This window comes from Giraffa tippelskirchi, chromosome 4 (genome assembly GCF_054371585.1).
Source record: "Giraffa tippelskirchi isolate mGirTip1 chromosome 4, T2T-mGirTip1v1.2.pri, whole genome shotgun sequence".
Classification (NCBI taxonomy): Eukaryota; Metazoa; Chordata; class Mammalia; order Artiodactyla; family Giraffidae; genus Giraffa; species Giraffa tippelskirchi.
The window spans coordinates 22,998,483-23,017,998 of record NC_137278.1 but is presented as its reverse complement, the minus strand read 5'-3'; the positions used below and the strand labels follow the sequence as shown (position 1 = coordinate 23,017,998).

General features: G+C 38.5%; 1 protein-coding gene across 9 annotated transcripts in view; it reads left to right on the top strand.

The window, feature by feature from the left end:
* NBAS (NBAS subunit of NRZ tethering complex) overlaps positions 1–19,516 on the top strand; it is a 325,229-nt gene that overhangs the window by 8,806 nt on the left and 296,907 nt on the right. For all 9 annotated transcript variants that reach the window (XM_081595917.1, XM_081595916.1, XM_081595914.1 and 6 more), the window contains one exon: positions 4,866–4,909. Coding sequence is in view for 7 of the 9 variants with exons in the window: in XM_081595916.1 (XP_081452042.1) it covers positions 4,866–4,909 (44 nt within the window). In the remaining 2 variants the exon portion in view is untranslated. The remainder of the gene's footprint in view (positions 1–4,865; positions 4,910–19,516) is intronic.

The following is a 19,516-nucleotide window of genomic DNA, read 5'->3' as shown; positions in this document are numbered from 1 at the left end:
GTGTCAGTAGTCTTCATTAAGCAGTTCCTTTCAGAAAAGATTTACTTAATTTATGAGAACTCAGTTTTTTAAAGGGGGTATATTTAAAGGAATTTTGTTATTAACGCATGTAATTTTGTAAGGTGTCAAACGCGAACTTATGCTAATTAAAGGATGAAGGCTGCTTTCTCAGAGTATGCCTTCTACTTCCCCAGATCACTCTGTCTCCTGAGAAATTTTACTTTCTCAGTAGACAAAAGCATATATTCCAGAGCTCTGAAAATCACTCTTCTTTTATTGCTGAGGCAGCTAAGCAGATGCTCAGGGAGGTGAAAAAGCAATAGAGACAGCTTTACTCTGTTAGCATAAAGCTGTAGGTGGAATATGGGCCTGCAGAACACTAAGGCTTTGTGTTACTAGGGACCACTGATTCTCTGTCCTCCTGAGACATAAGTGGTATCACATACACATCTAGAAGACTTCTCAGAGCTGGGCTTCCCATGCACTTTATTTTTAAGTAGTACATCAGTTGTGAAATAAATAGCAACATTGGCAACTAATTTAGGAAAACTAGTTTATGCTCTCATGAAATTGTCAACAGCAGACTAAACATATTGTACCTCTAAATATGGGGGCCACTCCTGTCTCCAGGAAAGCCTCAAGTCTTGAGTCTCAAAAAGTAAGCAAATGAGGTGGAAATTTCAAGCTGCCTGGATACCAGTCAGAAGTTTTCTCTGCTACTTTATTGTTGACTGAAACTAGTTTTAATGAGCATTCAGTTTTTAGCACACTGTTTCTGTTCGTGAAATTTCTTTTTTCATTTATCCAAACAGAACTGGACCCCTCAACTTTTAGGGGAGTAGATGGAGGGTTAGCTCCCATTGGGGCTCTGACTTCAGCTCAAGAGCCTCTGTGATCATTCTTAAAACCATCAGGACAGAGATGACTGGCAATAATGACTGCTTTTTGGAACTTCACTCTATCCCACATGGCTTTGATAGGCAGGGCCCTCTTCTCTAACAGCAACAGTGAGCCACAGGGGCGTGGTAGTTTAACTGATAATTGTTAATAGAGACGGGCTGGCACTTCCTACCCCATTTGCTGCAGTGATGTGAAGTGTTTCTCTTGGAGAAATGTGTTCATCATGTGACTTCTTTATGAACAGCAGATAGTAGTCAAAATTGTCATCTTTTTTTCCCCCACAAAATGGGGACATTAATGGAATGATTTTAGTTGTTAGGACTGGAATACACATGTGGCAAAGGATTGATACTTAGACTTGTGAAGGAGATTTTGACTAAGGGTTTCTGGAACTTGTTACTAAAAATTGTAATGAAAAGAAAAAAATGTAATTATTTGCTTTTGTAAGAGGATTTGCTACTGGACTGCTAGCATGTACAGTAATATTTACAAAACGTATACATAGGCCAGCTCTGTAGGAGTCCACTTATGCATTTGAGACTAAGTAGTGAGGGAAGAGTTCTGGGCAACAGACATGATGTTCATCAAGATCTTATTCGTCTGGTCTGTAATTTGCAAGAGCTTTGTAACTTGGTACATTTAAAAACTTTTGGGGCCAAGAGCAGCTGTATAAGGAAGCCTTTCAGGGACTCGTTCCCATTGGATCCCCTTCCCCTCATTGGTTAGGTGTCGATCCTTGATGCTCCTGTAATAATCAACACATTAATCATAAGAAGGTAATGCTGATGGTGTTGGGCACTGTTGTAGGTGTTTTACATGTGTTAGCTCAATCATTGTAGAAGTCTTTTTTCTCTATTTTAGAAATGAGGACTCTGGCACAATATGGTGAAATAACTTGCCCAGGGATATGAAATCAGCTCTCCTAGCTTCAGTGTTCATGCTCTTGTCTACAAATTTGTACTACCTCTTGATCATGCCTTTTAGCCATCTATGCCAATATGTTTGCATGTGGGTTTCCCCCAATATATTTATGGCCTCTGCTTTGCACTACTCCAGGGGGTGCCATTTGTTTAAAACTCCAGTGAATGGGATCTGAAGTCTGCAGCTCCATTACACTGTGTGTTCCTTGGAGGCATGGACTGTTTTCTTTTTTTTCCCTTGCACTTGTATATTTTCTTGGATGTAATAGGTGCTTAGTTTATGTTTTAGTGGCCTGTCAGCAAGTGGGATGGGTAAGAAGATTCTGGAGAGGATATTATGGGGCAGAGCCCACTGTCTTGTTCACATTGGCATTCAGTTGCTTTTGTTGCAGATAGACACCCACACTTACTTTGCAGTAACCTGAAAGGAAATGTCTTTGAGCAAAGACGTGGGGTGGTCAGCAAAGAAAAAGGGCAAGGTAGATCCCCGAAGTCAACGCAGTGACTAGTGGCTGTGCCTGAATTTTTAAGATGTTTATTCTTACCGCTCCATTTGTGTCTTCTCTACCACGGTGAGGAGCACATGCAATCCAAGATTGACTCCGGTAATAATAGTAGTCGGCACTCAGTATTCAGTATCAGTAAATCTTTGTGGATTGAATTAGAACATGAAAGATAATTATAGTGTCTGGTTGTTATTCGATATTAGGAAGCAGTTATAAACAGGAGATGGTTTTAGTGGAAAACATGCAAAGCTGCAACACTGTAGTTGAGGAGACAGCTCTGCTATTTGCAGCACAGGGCTGGGCTGCTGTCCCCATCTTCAGTTGTGCAGTGAGTGGCAAAGGCCTCCAGTCGCATGCTCTGCTGTGACACCCTTAACCTGCTTATGTGTGGAGCTCACATGGGTGAAAAACAGCTTGTGAATTGCTACTTGTCATTTGGTGGTTATGGATTATAAGTGATTAATGCATACTTCCTTTTTTCCTAAGTATTGAAGTGATAGTTTCTTACTATTATGGGCTGTTATAAATATGGGAACCGATTAGAAACTTTCATGAAACACAATAAAAAGCATTTAGAATAAGGGACTCATAAAAAAGGCACCCTTGCCTCCCCACCTCCCAATTTGCTCAGGTATCTTAAGTGAATATATTCTGTGAAGTTTTGACAAAACAAATTTGTCTCCCCTCCCTTCCTCCCCTTTTCCAGCAAAAAGAACAAACTTATTTGTGGTTGTATTACTTCAGTCTGTGTGTTAGGTCACTTCAATTGTGTCCAGCTCTCTGTGACCCTGTAGACTGAGCCCATCAGACTCCTCTGTCCATGGGATTTCCTAGGCAACAATACTGGAGTGGGTTGCCATTTCCTTCTCCAGGGGATCCTCCCGACCCGGGGATTAAACCCCTGTCTCTTGTATCTCCTGCACTGGCAGGCAGGTTCTTTACCACTAGCGCCACCTGGTCTAGTTCATGGTAATTTATATGTGATGTCTCATTTAATCTTCTCTGAACTCTGAAGTTGCGGTTACTCATCCTGTTTAGTGAAAGGAAAAATGAAATCATGTTGGATATTTTGTCTAGGTTACAAGAGCTGACATCAAGTCAACTTCACTTGAGAGGTCATGTCTTTTTTGTTCTGGTCCATGTGGAGGCTGTATAGTCTTAATTTCTTGAAATTTATTTCCATAATTGTAGCTGGATTTTGTTAATATAATTTAATAAATGGCTAAAAATCTTAGTCTTTAAAATTTGTTTTAAAGGTAATGCTTACTTATTTTACAAATTTTAGAAAATACAGTTAAGTATTTATGAAAGAACAGCAAATTTTATGGTCCAAAAGTTGTCTGCTATTAACATTTTGATGTATGTTCTTTGAAATTTGTGTGCGTGTATAAAATACGTGTATATTTAGTAGAATGATACTCTACATTCTATTTGATACCTTTTTCTTTAACTTCTGTAAATTAATACATTGTTAGCATCTTTTCATGTCACATACAATAATTGCATAATATTTCATAGAGTGTATGTAGTAAAATTTAATAATTAATCTCTTTATACTGGCTGTATTTTTCTTTTTCATAAATTAGACTGCATTAACTGCCTTTATCTGTGTATATCTGTAATTATTTCCCAGGGATAACTTCATAGAAATTAAATTGCTAGATCAAATACCATGGACCTTAAATTCTTTTCTAGAAGGTTTACCATTTTTCATTTTTGAAGATATAATTAGGCTACTTTGGTATATATTTCAAGAACACAGATATTGAGTAGGTCATTGATATTATATATATGTATATGGTCACTTGTTAAAGCTGTTTGACTTATGAAAACAAGACTTTTTCCCCTGATTAAAATCTGTGATATGATACAGATCAGTGGTTTTTAACCAGGATCCATCTGTGGAACTTTAAAAAAAAAAACAAAAAACTTTTGCTTGGGCCCCATCCCAGGTTTTGGAGAAGGAAATGGCAACCCACTCCAGTACTCTTGCCTGGAAAATCCCATAGACAGAGGAGCCTGGTAGGCTATAATCCATGGGTTTGCTAAGAGTCGGGCATGACTGAGCAACTTCACTTTCACTTTTAGCTTTCATGCATTGGAGAAGGAAATGGCAACCCACTCCAGTGTTCTTGCCTGGAGAATCCCAGGGATGGAGGAGCCTGGTGGGCTGCCGTCTATGGGATCGCACAGAGTTGGATAGACTGAAGCAACGCAGCAGCAGCACCCCAGGTTTACTAAATCAGAGCCTTTGGGGCTAGGGTTCAGGCATCTCTATGGTATTAAAAGGCTGTGTGTTAAAATCACTTACGCTTGTATTGCTGTATTCTTACTGTAGCTGTGTACCTAGTGAAATAAAGTTGAAAGAAAACATTGTCACCAATGAAAGGGTCTTATTTGTGACACAAAACCTATCTGTATGAGGGAAGGAATGATTTAATGTTGTCTAGAGAAGTTGTCTGATCTGTGGTGTCTTATAGTACTACACAGTACTATTATGGCAAAACTGTTGTCTTAATTTTACATGTGTCTTTTGCAGGTCTGCAAAAGATGATTTTACATCTATTATTGGGAAATGTCAAGGTAAGAGTTTCCAGAATATTCAAAAAATGAGAGATTCAAATTTACAACAATTAATATTTCTTAAAAATCAGAATAGATGCTGTTTATTGACAAGGATGATTATGAATTTATTAAAATAATTTTAACACATCTTAACTGATTTCTGTTTTAAGATGTGAAGTTTGGAGAGATATGAAATTGACATGTTTTACAAAACTCTTAACCAGTTTTAATAATGTTCTTTTAAGTGTCTGTACTCTTATTTTGAATTGAATGCAGAAAATCGTTTGTAGATATGTCAAGAGTTGGTCAGATATAAACTAGTAAATAGTCTGGGATTTGATCATTCTTTGATACACGATTCAGCAAAAATTTACTGAGTGTCATTTATGTATATATATGACATTTTGCTGGGTTTGAGGGGTTTGATTATGAGCAAAAATGCATGGTCCCTTCTCTCACAAGGCATGTGTGTGTGTGCTCAGTTGTGTCTGACTCTTTTGCGACCCTGGGGACTGTAGCTCGCCGGGCTTCTCTGCCCGTGGGATTTTCCAGGTAAGACTACTGTAGTGGGTGGCCATTTCCTTCTCCAGGGGATCTTCTTGACTCAGGTATCAAACCCATGTCTTCACAGCTCCTGCACTGGCAGGTGAATTCTTTACTGCTAGTGCCACCTGGGAAGCCCTTCGTGAGGCATGCAGACACTCAGATATATTCTTATAAATTTTGATAAATCTGAAGGAAAAATGCAGAGCGAGGTGAAGTTTAACTGAGTGTGAGAGGAGACTGTTCAGAAAAAGTGACTTTTGGAGAGAAAGCTTAAGAATGAATAGAAGGTAGGAGAAGGCAGGGGGAGTGTTTTGATCTATGAGAGCCATGTATGAAAAGGCTGAGGTATGGAGGAAAACAATTAAGTGCATGTGCTGTTACATAAATGCATCTATTATGTTTTATGTACAGGACCTCCACTTATGTTTGTCTGACCTTGCGTTACTTTAACAATGGAGAGGTTGTCGGAATCGTGATGATGATAATCATGGTCGCTGTGGTGATGACAGCCACTTGTGTCCTTACTGTGTGCCAGACACTGTATTTAGTGCTTCATATGCCCTTTTCCCCAGTTGCTTGGAAGAACATGATATACATATTTTACCTTAAAGCAGCATTCAGTTCAGTCGCTCAGTCGTGTCTGACTCTTTGCGACCCCATGGACTGCAGCACGCCAGGCCTCCCTGTCCATCACCAACTCTCGGAGCTTACTCAAACTCATGTACATTGAGTCAGTGATGCCATCCAACCATCTCATCCTCTGTTGTCCCCTTCTCCTCCTGCCTTCACTCTTTACCAGCATCAGGGTCTTTTCCATCTTTTCCAGTGAGTCAGCTCTTCGCATCAGGTAGCCAAAGTATTGGAGTTTCAGCTTCAGTATCAGTCCTTCCAATGAACATTCAGGACTGATTTCCTTTAGGAAAGACTGGTTGGATCTCCTTGCATTCCAAGGGACTCTCAAGAGTCTTCTCCAACACTACAGTTCAAAAGCATCAATTCTTTGGCGCTCAGCTTTCTTTAGAGTCTAACTCACATCCATAGATGACTACTGGAAAAACCGTAGCCTTGACTAGATGGACCTTTGTTGGCAAAGTAATGTCTCTGCTTTTTAATAATCTTTTTTTTAAATTAAAAAGCAGCATTAAGTTAAAATGATCGACAGTGAAAGAGCCAGGAGAAGGGAAGCATTGACAGTTTTGAAATCTATGGAATGGTAGGAAGACAGAGGATTCCCCTGGCTGGTGTTAAGCTCCTGGTCAAATGCACCATTCCTTCTCATTCTCAGCTGTTCAGATGTAAAAATCAAATGTTTTAAAAATGTTTTGAGTCCCATGTTAATGGTGATGTTAATTATATTAGTATGTTAGAATTATTATTCTTGTACAATTCCACGTATGCGTGTGTGTTAATTGCTTAGTCGTGTTTGACTCTTTGCAACCTGATGGACTGCAGCCTGCCAGGCTCTGTCCGTGGAATTCTCCAGACACGTAATACCAGAGTGGGTTGCCATTCCCTTCTCCAGGGAACCCTCCTGACCCAAGGATCGAACCTGGGTTTCCTGCATTGCAGGTGGATTCTTTACCATCTGAACCACAAGGGAAGCCCCAATTCCATGTCTGTGCTTTGTGCTCAGTCATGTCCAACTCTTTGGACCTCATTGACTGTCTACTAGTGGATCAACTAATAAATAGAGTTCTTGTGGAGTTAGCTTTACACAGTATACATTGTCACTTAAGAGCAAATGTGAAACTTCCTACATATTTATATAAATTCACCTCCGCTTCTTGAAATCTGTTCCTTCCATTCTGTTACTTGGAGTCCCCCGTCCCCTGAGTACCCTGGTCAATGGTACTGTCATCTGTACCAAGCCAAAAATCCAGGCATTTTCTCTTCTTTTACCTTCCTTCCCTTCTTTCTTTGGCAAAGATTTTTTTCATTGCCACCATACCAGGTGCTATACCTAGACACTGTGTATTCAACGAGGAATAAGATACAGGTTACCTAGATTTAAGGATTCATAGCCCATCAGTGGTGAGAGAGAGAAATATAATTCATTGCGCTTACACTGAGTGATGCAATGGAGAAGACTCATCTTAATTTTACCACGTCCCTGGAATCTTCTTAAACGGCACTTGCTGCTTGTGCACGTCATCTGTCTCAGCCCTAGTTCAGGCTCACAACGTTTTTTTACTTGGTTTCTTGCAACAGTCTCCTAACAAGGTTTTTTTCTATATGCCCTTCACTAATCCATACTTTACATTGCTTGTCAAATTGATCATTCTTCAATGAGAATTCTATCAAGGTTCCTTTTAAGTCTGGCTTTACTGCCTTCCAGATACTAACCTTGGACATGTTACTGATACTTTACATCTCTGAGCCTCAGTGATCTGTAATAGAGGCTTAATCCTATACAAGGGGTTGTGGGGAAATGATGTGAGCTTTTATATAAATATATATATATAAATCTCTTAGAATATTGTCTGACATACTGAGTACTTAGGAGACAGTAAGCTATTGTTATTGTTACTACTGTAAGGAAGGAAATGGCAACCTACTCCAGTGTTCTTGCCTGGAGAATCCCAGGGATGGAGGAGCCTGGTGGGCTGCCGTCTATGGGGTCGCGCAGAGTCGAACATGACTGAAGTGACTTAGCAGCAGCAGCAGCAGCAGCATTGTAAGATGTGCTTAAGATCTTTCACTTGTGCTCCATTGACTGTAGAATGCAGCTCTTATTTTCTGCTTCAGGAAATAAGACTAGTTCTAGTCTGCCTGTCTGTCCTGTGCAAGACCCCTGCCATGTGTCTCGTGGTCTGGTGTCAAGTAGCTTGCAGTGTCGAGCCCCATTGTACTCTTGATACCTTGGCGGCAAAGGTTCTGTTAGTCTAGATGCGTCCACCGTTCTATTTAATTAATTAGCTCTGCATGTTTTAGTTCGAACATCAGCTTTTTTGGGCAACCTTTTTTTCCTTGGCCTCTTCCTCATGATTTGCGCATTTTTTCTTAATGTTTCTATAGGACTTTTTGTACCTGTATCATTGCACTTAGCCTAATTTCCTTTCCTTTTTTCAGTTGTTTGTTTGCTTGTGTGATTCCTAATTAGATTGAAAGCAGGGCTTCTCTGTTATGGAACCTTTTTTTTGTTTCGTTCTTAGTGCCTAGCGTGGTGTCTAACACATAGTAGGCACACAGCTTTTGGCCATATCAAGTGGGTAATGGTATTTGGTAACTACTAAAATGATTTTGTAAATGAATCTATGAACATAGTGTATTTCCTTGTTTCTTGTGAGTTAATTTTGTAAGTTCATGTGTGTGTATGTGTGTGTATGTACGTACATATATGTATTTCATATATGTTATACACATATACGTTTGTGGGTAATTGTCATGATACTCATGTTTTTTATTCCTGTTGTACACAAGTGTGTATACAGACCACAATTAGAACTATAAGGATAGATAAGAAGCCATGTTTGCTTAGTATCTTTTTGAGAATAATAGAAGGTGAGTAGTTTTTGTGACTTTCTAAAACTTTGGGGTTCCAGGTTTTTCTCAATTTGCTTTCTATAGGTTTTTCACCAGCACTTACTGAAGTGGACCACGTTTGGAGTAAATAAAGTATAAGGATCAAGAAGTTCTCAGAATAGTTGGGGATATTCAGTTACCTTTTCCCCAGTGATTCCCTCTTGTTGGGTTGGGGCTTGGGGACCATGTGGTGGGCTTCTGAGAAGTGTGCTCAGAATCTAGGAGGGATCCGGACACTGAGGGCCTCTTTGAGCTTTGACATTAGACCCTGCTCTGAGTCTGTAAGTAAACTAAGCAATCTGTGAGTTAACATGAAAATGGGAAGATTAACCCTTCTGTATTTCAGAAAATTTGTCACATTTGTTAGAGCTTTTACTGTGTACGGGCCCGGTACCTGGTGGCTTAGCTGGTAAAGAATATGCCTGCAATGAGGGAGACCTAGGTTCAATCCCTGGGTTGGGAAGATCCCCTGGAGAAGGGAAAGGGTATCCACTCCAGTATTGTGGCCTGGAGACCTCCATATAGTCCATGGGGTTGCAAAGAGTTGGACGTGACTAAGCGACTTTCACTTTTCACTTTACTGCGTACAGTTAATGTGGCAGCATGAATGAGATGATAATGCTTTGAGAACTAATGTTTTATTTTGTTGGCTTCTGAATGTGTGAATTTATGACTTTAATGCTGCATTAATGGCTTCTTTCCATTTCATATAATGTGAGGTAATGATCATTTGCTTATCATCTAACTCATATTTATGGGCATAACTCTCATCTGCCAAATGATGTTTCCTGTGTATGCCTGGAGAGAAGGAGCCAGATTGTTGTTACCACATTTCTGAAACTCATTGTAGAGTCTGCAGACTGAAATAGGAGCTATTTGGTTCCACATCAATATTTTTCAGTTATTGTTTGATAAAATAGATGCTGTTTGAGGATGTTTTAAATGTGGATGGCAACTTGTTTTGGCTGTGTTTGCCAGGCCATAAATAGTAATTCCGTCTTCTTTCTATCTTGAATAAAGACTTAAAAATAGCACATGGAATTAGAAATTTTTAGAGCTATCCTATGTTAATCAGGAGATTTTTCTCATGTTTCTGAGTTTGAGATAGCATAACCCAGAGCTTCCTAATGTTGAGCCACAGCTTGCCTAGATGTCAGTGGGCTGAGAGCCCATCAATTGTCCAGTGGCCTGGAGGCCCTCTGACAGCGCGAGCTCAGGCTGCTTGCCTCCAATTTCCAGCAGCCTCATCTACTTACCCATAGGTGCCATGCTGTTGTTGTTTAGCTGCTAAGTCGTGTCTGACTCTTTGTGATCCCCATGGACTGTAGCCCTCTAGCTCCTCTGTCCATGGGATTTTCCAGGCAAGAATACTGAAGTGGGTTTGCCATTCCCTACTCCAGGGGATCTTCCCAACCCAGGGATCGAACCTGTGTCTTCTGCATCACAGGCGGATTCTTTTTACCATTGAGCCACCAGTGCCATACAAACACAGTATTGTATGTGTGTCTTGATAGGAAAAATGTTGGGAAGCATAGACTATTTGAAGTGCCCTGGTTTTGAAATGAAACATTTCTCTCTTGAACTGTGTGATTCAGGAGCCTCAGCTTATATAGCTTTTTTATTTCTTTTCATGAATTTTAATAAATTTTTCTTGTTGACAAAACAATACACATTCTCATTAAAAGTTTTAGAAACTAAGAATAAGCAAAAAGTAGAAAATAAAGATAAGCACATCATTCAGAGATAAGTAAGACCAACATTTCATGATCTGTTCTTTCAGATGTTTTTTTCTCTTAAGTATTTTCAGTGTAGATATGGTCTATGAAAGTAAAATGTTTTATAATCTACTTTCTTCATTTAGAGGTTGTTTAAGTCATCTAGGTTGAAGTTCAAGAAGAATTTCCTGAAGTATCTTTTTAAATATTTTTTTTTTTACTGGATAACTTCCTGTGTTAGGACATAGGTCTCCTAACTACCCAAATTATGCAGAAAATGCCTATATATTGGATCTCCGAGCAGTAAGTACCTCAGTGTTGTGCTTGATTTCACCAGCAAGGTAGAACGTTCAGTAGGCCTTTGTGCAGATAATTGTGTATAACAGATAGCTTATGATTGTTACTTATCTTTGCCGGTGGAGATATTGGTTTATAGACTTTTATTTTGGTAATTTTTTCTGGTTTAGCACTGGAGTAGTGCTGGTCTCAAAATATGAGTTGTCAAGTGTTCCCTTTTGTTTTCTGTAAGACTTCGCGTTCAGTTCAGTTCAGTCGCTCAGTTGTGTCTGACTCTTTGCGACCCTGTGGAGTGCAGCAAGCCAGGTTCCCTGCCCATCACCAACTCCTGGAGTTTACCCAAACTCATGTCCATTGAGTCGGTGATGCCATCCAACCATCTCATCCTCTGTCGTCCCCTTCTCCTCCTGCCTTCAGTCTTTCCCGGCATCAGGGCCTTTTCCAATGAGTCAGCTCTTCGCATCAGGTGGCCAAAGTATTGGAGCTTCAGCTTCAACATCAGTCCTTCCAATGAACACCCAGGACTGATCTCCTTTAGGATGGACTGGTTGGATCTCCTTGCAGTCCAAGGGACTCTCAAGAGTCTTCTCCAACACCACAGTTCAAAAGCATCAATTCTTCTGCACTCAGCTTTCCTTAGAGTCCAACTCTCACATCCATACATGACCACTGGAAAAAACCATAACCTTGACTAGACGGACCTTTGTTGGCAAAGTAATATCTCTGGTTTTTAATATGCTGTTTAGGTTGGTCATAACTTTTCTTCCAAGGAGCAAGCGTCTTTTAATTTCATGGTGGCAATCACCATCAGCAGTGATTTTGGAGCCCCCCAAAATAAAGTCTGACACTATTTCCACTGTTTCTCCATCTATTTGCCATGAAATGATGGGACTGGATGCCATGATCTTAGTTTTCTGAATGTTGAGCTTTAAGCCAACTTTTTCACTCTCCTCTTTCACTTTCATCAAGAGGCTCTTTAGTTCTTCTTCACTTTCTGCCATAAGGGTGGTGTCATCTGCATATCTGAGGTTATTGATATTTCTCCCGGCAATCTTGATTCTAGCTTGTGCTTCCTCCAGCCCAGCATTTCTCATGATGTACTCTGCATATAAGTTAAATAAGCAGGGTGACAATATACAGCCTTGATGTACTCCTTTTCCTATTTGGAACCAGTCTGTTGTTCCACGTTCAGTTCTAACTGTTGCTTCTTAACCTGCATACAGATTTCTTAGGAGCCAGGTAAGGTGGTCTGGTATTCCTATCTCTTTAACAATTTTCCACAGCTTGTTGTGATCCACACAGTTGAAGGATTTGGCATAGTCAATAAAAGAGAGTTCCAGTTTTTCTGGAACTCTTTTGCTTTTTTGATGATCCAGCGGATGTTGGCAGTTCCACTCTGGTTCCTCTGCCTTTTCCAAAACCAGCTTGAACATCTGGAAGTTCACCGTTCACGTATTGTTGAACCCTGGCTTGGAGAATTTTGAGCATTACTTTACTAGCGTGTAGAATTGGAATAATTTCTTAATTGTTTGGTAGAATTCACTAGTGAAACTAGAGGTTTGTGGGTAGGTTTTTATTGATAATTCTTAATTAAAATTTAAAAATAGATGTAAAGCTTTTAAAATTTTTAATTTCCTCTTCTTTTAGTTCCCATCTTTTATGGAATTTCCCTCTAAATTTTACCATATATTAGCATAAAGTTGTAATGTTTCTTTATTACCTTTTATTTTATGTCAGATCTGTAGTGATGTTCCCCTTTTATTCTTGATACTGGTAATTTGTGTTCTCTTTTCTTTTGATCAGTCAAGCCAGGTTTTTATCAGTTTATTAATACTCAATAAAAATAGATTTTGGTTTCATTTTCTATTCTCCTGATTTTTGCTCTATTTCCTTTCTTCTGACTATGAGATTTAATTTGCTCATATTTGTCTAGATGGAAGATGGAAGTTTAGATCATTGACTTTAAATCTTTTTTTTCTATAAGCGTTTAAGCTTGTTCTAATATAAGCATTTTTGCTATCTAATTTAATTCTCTTGGGATTAAAGAACATATTTGATATAATTTTAACCTTTTAAATTTATTAAGGTTTGATTTATGCATAGCATATTGTCTGTCTTCAAAAGAATTCTGTCTTCAGAATTTGATTTTTGCATATGGGGTGCAGATAATGAATATAGTGGTGTATAAGTGTTAATTACATTGAACTGGGTGTCAGAGCTGTTCAAACTTTTATATATACTAATTTTCTGTCTAGTTGTTTTATCAGTTCCTGAGAGATGGTTGACATTTCCAAATATAATTGCCTATTTTTTTGTATTACCTTTTGTTCTATCAGTCTTTATGTATTGATATTTAGGGGTTCTAGTTTTTAGGTATCTGCACATATTATTTTGTTGTTTTGAGGAAATGGCTCCTTTATTGTGATGAAATGTCCCTTTCTATTTCCAGGAATACTCTTTGTCTAATATTATTCTATTTTATCTAATATTATTATCGTTGAATTCTATTTTGTCTGATATTATAGTTGCTCTTGCTTTTTTATGATTAGCATTTGTGTGACATATCTTTATCTCCTCTTTTGCATTTATGATTAGCATTTGCATGACATATCTTTATCTCCTCTTTTGCATTTATCTGTGTATCGATTAAATGTACATCTCTTGGTCTTGTAGAAATCATATAACTTGAGTCATGCTTTTTTTTTTCAGTCTGACAATTTCTGTGATTTAATTGTAATGTTTAGGACATTTACGTTTAATGTAGTTACTGAACTGGTTGGGGTTTACCATCTTATTTTTCTATCTGTCCTATCTCTTCTCTGTTCCTTTTAGCATTTGTTCTGGGATTTACAATGTACGTTTAAAAATTATTTTGTTACACAGTGTGTATCTGTTCCCTCCTACTCCTTTGTACTGTTGTCTAACTTTTTAAATAAATGTTAAACCTCTACAGTATATTATTATTTTTTGTTATGTAACTAAGGAATTAAACAAGGATGGATCTCTTATTTTTTCTTCTATTTTCTACATCTATTATTTTCAACTTTTTCTTTTTGTGAAAGTTTCCATTTGATAGTGTTTCTCTTCAACTTGAAGACCTTATTTAATATTTCTTGTAATGTAGGTCTGTTGATCTGAAACCCTCTTTGATTTTTGCCTTCATTTTTGTAAAATATCTTCTCTGGATATAGAATTCCAGGTTGACTGTTCTTTTTTCTTTCAGCTCTTTAAAGATGTCATTGGATTGTTTTGATGAGAAATTAACAGCCATTTCTCTTACTGTTTTCCTATACATAATGTCTTTTTTTTTCCAGCTGCTTCTGAGATTTTCTCTTTATCACTGATTTTAGAAATTTGACTATCATATTGTTGCAGGAAGGGGGACCCCTTCCAGAGCCCGAAACTGGGCTCTTGTCTAACACTTGGAAATGAATTGTCCAAGGAGACACATGTGCTGACAAAGCAAGAGATTTTATTGGGAAAGGGTGCCTGGGCGGAGAGCAGGAGGGTAAGGGAACCCAGGAGAACACCTGTGTCACATGGCTTGCAGTCTCGGGTTTTATGGTGATGGGATTAGTTTCCGGGTTGTCCTTAGCCAGTCATTCTGACTCACAGTCCTTCCTGGTGGTGCACGCATTGTTCAGCCAAGATGGATGCCAGAGAGAAGGATTCTGGGAGGTAGTCAGACATGTAGTGTCTCCTTTTGACCTTTCCCCAATTCTTCTGGTTGGTGGAGGCTAATAAGTTCCATGTTCCTTACCAGGACCTCCTGTCCTAAAACAACTCATGCAAATAGTTACTATGGTGCCTGGCCCGGGTGGGCAGTTTCAATCAGTGTGCTTCCCTAACAATATGACTTAACTTAATTTTTCCACTTTATCTTCCTGTAGGTCCATTAAGATCAGTGGATTTGTAGATTTCATCACATTTACAACTCTATGGATGTTATTTAAAATTCAAATAAAGTTTTCTAACTCAGTCTTTTTCCCCTCTTCTCGCACTCATAGATTGGTTGTGATTATTCTACTGGTTACTGATATTCTATTAATTTTTTCAGTTTTCCCCTCTCTTTAATTTGGGTAGTTTATTTTGTGAAGTTTTCAAGGTATCAGTTTAAACTTTTTTTTTTGCTCTGCAATGCTTAATGTGCTTTTAAGTCCATCCAGTGGATTTTTCATTTCAGGTATTACCTTTTTCATTTCAATAATTTGGGATTTTATAGTTTCCATCAGATTCTTTTGATTCCCTATTTATTTGCTTTGTTTATACTTTCCTTTGTATCCCAAAATATGTTTTAATAGCTGTTTTGAAGTCCTTGTCTGCTTATTCCTCGATAAGTATCATTTCTGGGTATATTTCTATGACAGGTTTCTTTTTTTTTTTTCATGATATGGGTTATGCTTTCCTGCTTCATATACTTCGCAACTTTAGATTACATGCTCAACATTATGGGTGCTGTGTTGTAGAGTGTCTGGTACTTGTTGTCTTTTCTTAAGAGTATTGCATTTTGTTTTGGGAAGTTAATTTCTTTGTGGATTGGCTTAATTTTTTAAGACTTCTTTACCAGTGTTGTAGGATATGGTTTACAGTAGCTTTTATTTTAGGGTTAGATCAGTTCTACTTTAAGATGAGGGCTTTTCAGAATCTCATAGAAACGCTCAAAGTGTTCAGTGAAGTCTCTCCACTGTGGCTAGTTGGAACTCATTACCATTTCAGATCCTCCCCAAGCTCTGATAGTCGTTCTCCCTCTGATACTCATCCTCTCCAAGTGTGTGCAACGTTGTGTTTGGCCAAAGACCCAGGGGTTCCTCTCCGCCGACTTCCAGTGTTCCTTTTCTGCCTTACCCGGTTTCACCTGGAAGGCTGCCTTGCGGATTCTAGTCAGCTTGGTAGCTCCAAACTGTAACCTTCATCGCAGTTCAGTGAGACTTCCGTGTCCTTTTTGAGGTCTCTCTTCACACATCGTAGTCGAGAAGGTGCTTCCTGGCAGAGAGCGAGGGTAAGCCTGGGGCTCACCTCATCTGTTTCCTTTTCTCCCTGTGATCACATCTTGTCTTGCTTGTAATAAACCATCTGAAAATAGTTCTTTGCCATATTTTATTTTTATGCTGGGAGGCCTAATCTGAAACTAGTTACTCTTTTGTTTTTTTTACTTCTTTCTTTTAATTACAAAAGCAGTACATAATTGTAACAAATTCAAATAATGAAGAAATAGAAAAGTAACAAGAAGATTGTATTATCTTAATTTGCATTCTTCATAGAAACTTAGTGATTTAATATAAAATCTTCCATGCTTATATAAACTTGTATATACATGGATTGACTTTTTTCTTTGGTTAAAAAAAAGCAAGATCATCTTATGTATTTTGTTCTTCACCTTACTTCCCATGTATCGTACTGATGATGTCTTTTCCAGTCAGTGTGCACAGGTGTAATTCAGTCTTCTATTTTATTAAAAATTTTTTTCTTTTTGGCCGAGCATGCAGCTTGTGGGATCTTAGTTCCCTGACCAGGGATCCAGCCCTCGCCCATTGCAGTAGAAGCGCAGGGTCTTAACCTCTGGACTGCCAGGGAAGTCCCTATAATCCAGTCTTTTAAATGTAGCCACAGTGTTCCATTGCAAGAATATGAACCCCATTTTATTTATCTATTTCCCTATTTGTGGAAATTTAGATGGTGTACTGTGGCTTATTTTTTTTCTTTCTCTTCTTATCTTTGTCCCTTTCCCCTTTTAACAATGCTGGAAAAGACATCCTGTTTGTCCGTGGGTATAATATTCAAAATGTAGCTACTACCATGTTTCCTTCCTGAAAGTTATACTTTATACAACCATGTAAAAAGTATGATTGAAGCCATTCTTTTTCTACTATCAGCACCATAAGTTACCCATTTTCTAAAATATCGTCAGGTTAGCAGAGGGGAAAAAAGCATCTCATTTCTAATTTGCATATCTTCATTTATTAGGTAAAACATATGTTAAGTGGCTATTTTTTGTGTGTCTGTGTGTGTCTGTGTGTGTGTGTGTGTGTGAATTGTTAGGTCATATCCTTTTGCCCATATTCCTCTTGGATTACTTGACTTTTCTTTATTGACTGTGTCCTTATTTGACTATTCTCTTATTATTTCTATATAGTATGAATGTTATCCTTTTTCATTTGTTGCAGATTTTTTTCCAAATCCATTTGCCTTTTAAATTAGTTATGTCTTATTTTCACAGAGAGGTTTTTTTTGGGGGGGGGCTGGTAGCCACTCTTGTCATTCTTTTTTTCCTTTATAGCTTCAAACTTTCTTATGCTTTAGAACTTCCTTGTTCTAGGACTGGATAATTTTTCTCATATGTGCTACCAGCACTGTTCAAAAATGTTACTTCAAACATTTGGATAATTAACTCCTCTGCGTGTCTTCTAGTTTGTTCTTGCTCACTGGTTCTTGATGTCAGAGTCAGAGAATGTTTGGGAGAGAGTGTTCATTGAACCCTTGGTGATCACCCCCATGGTCACACCCAGCCGTTTTACAGCAGCACTGAGAATAAAGCCCAGGGTTCCTTATTTTCAGTTCTTCCCCTTTTCCATTTCTAATTTGGGTACATGAGCCCTGGACTGCAGTGTGCTTCTTCAGCCCTGGGCTGCTGTTGTGTACCAGCCGAGTATGAGGCGCTAGTGATAAAGTTATGAACCGAATGGACACAGCATCTGACGTTGTGGAATTAATAGTTTAATGCACAAGGTAGACAGTGAGAAGCAGACATATATACTGATTTGGGATAAGGGCTGTGAAAGACATGAAATTGTTGGAATGGAGGAGAACAATGGGGCCTCGAGGCTGCCTGAGACAGGGCAGTCGGAGAATGCTGCCTGAACAAGTGAGATTTAATGGGATGACCCAGAGGGATGGGATTGGGAGGGAGATGGGAGGGGGGTTCAGGATGGGGAACACATGTAAACCCATGGCTGATTCATGTCAATGTATGGCAATATCCACTACAATATTGTAAAGTAATTAGCCCCCAACTAAAATAAATAAATTTATTAATAAAAAAAAAAAATGGAGATCTGAAAGATGGAAAGGAACCCGGGATGGGTTCAGGGGAAGAGAGTTCCAGGCCGAGCGGACAGAAGCTCTGAGGTGAAGGCAAGCTCAGCAGCTGGTCCTGGATGAAGAGCAGGTATAGATGGCTTCTCCAGGAATGGGATAATTGTCAGATTGCTGGTGAACTCTTATCATCAGCCTTTTTGAATACTTGAAGAAAATTCTGTTGACACTGGCTTTGTAAAAATCTGTGCTGTTCATTCTTCACTAAAACCACACAGAATGCTGGAAAAATCTGGTGATACCGTCTTCATTTTTCACATTGTTAGGTGAAATTTTATCTTGTAGTGAAAACATGTTTTTATTTGGGTCAGAACGCATGTTGAGTTTTCTGGAGTGGCTGGTTATAACTAGAAGTGATAGTAAAAACAAATTCCCTTCAGATGGGGCTTATTTCAGACAGATACAGAATGTTTTACGTAAATCTGTTTATCCTCCTATAAAAATGAAATAAGAGGAAAGATCTGTTATCACAGGTAAAACAGAAATAATGGAAAAATGTTGCAGTGTTTGTTTAGCACATTAATATTTTCCAGACATTAAGTTGTCCTCTTGCTGGTATTCCTATAGCATCTGTATGTATATGGGTCTCGGAGTCTTGTGTTATTATCATTCTTTGCTTAAATTTACTTACAGGTTTCATTTTTTTTTTTTACTTACAGCTTTCATTATTTTTTTTTAAAGCTATGCGAGGACAGAGAAGTGACTTTTTTTTCACTTTATTGTCATCTGAAAAATTGCTTTTCCAAAGTATATGCAGTTCTTTGTTAGGCTTAAAATTCACTAGACCTTCCTGTATTCAAGGGCCTCTCTTGGCTTTTTCAGTATGCTTTTCACTCTTTGAAAAATAGAATGAAGAAACTCATGGATGTCTGGTATACTTTTCCGATGAACAGAACGTATTTTACATATATTGTAGAGATAAGAGGGAGGTTTGAATTCTATAATATACCTCTTTTAGGTGGAAAAAAGACTTCAGTTATATAATTCATGTTTAATTGTTTGTTAGTCCCTAAGGAAAGGCTAATAGAGTTTTGCCACGAGAACGCACTGGTAATAGCAAACACCCTATTCCAACAACACAAGAGAAGACTCTACACGTGGACATCACCAGATGGTCAACACCGAAATCAGATTGATTATATTCTTTGCAGCCAAAGATGGAGAAGCTCTATACAGTCAGCAAAAACAAGACCAGGAGCAGACTGTGGCTCAGATCATGAACTGCTTATTGCCAAATTCAGACTTAAATTGAAGAAAGTAGGGAAAACCACTAGACCATTCAGGTATGACCTAGATCAAATCCCTTATGAGTATACAGTGGAAGTGACAAATAGATTTAAGGGACTATACCTGATAGACAGAGTGCCTGATGAACTATGGACGGAGGTTCGTGACATTGTACAGGAGACAGGGATCAAGAAAATCCCCATGGAAAAGAAATGCAAAAAAGCAA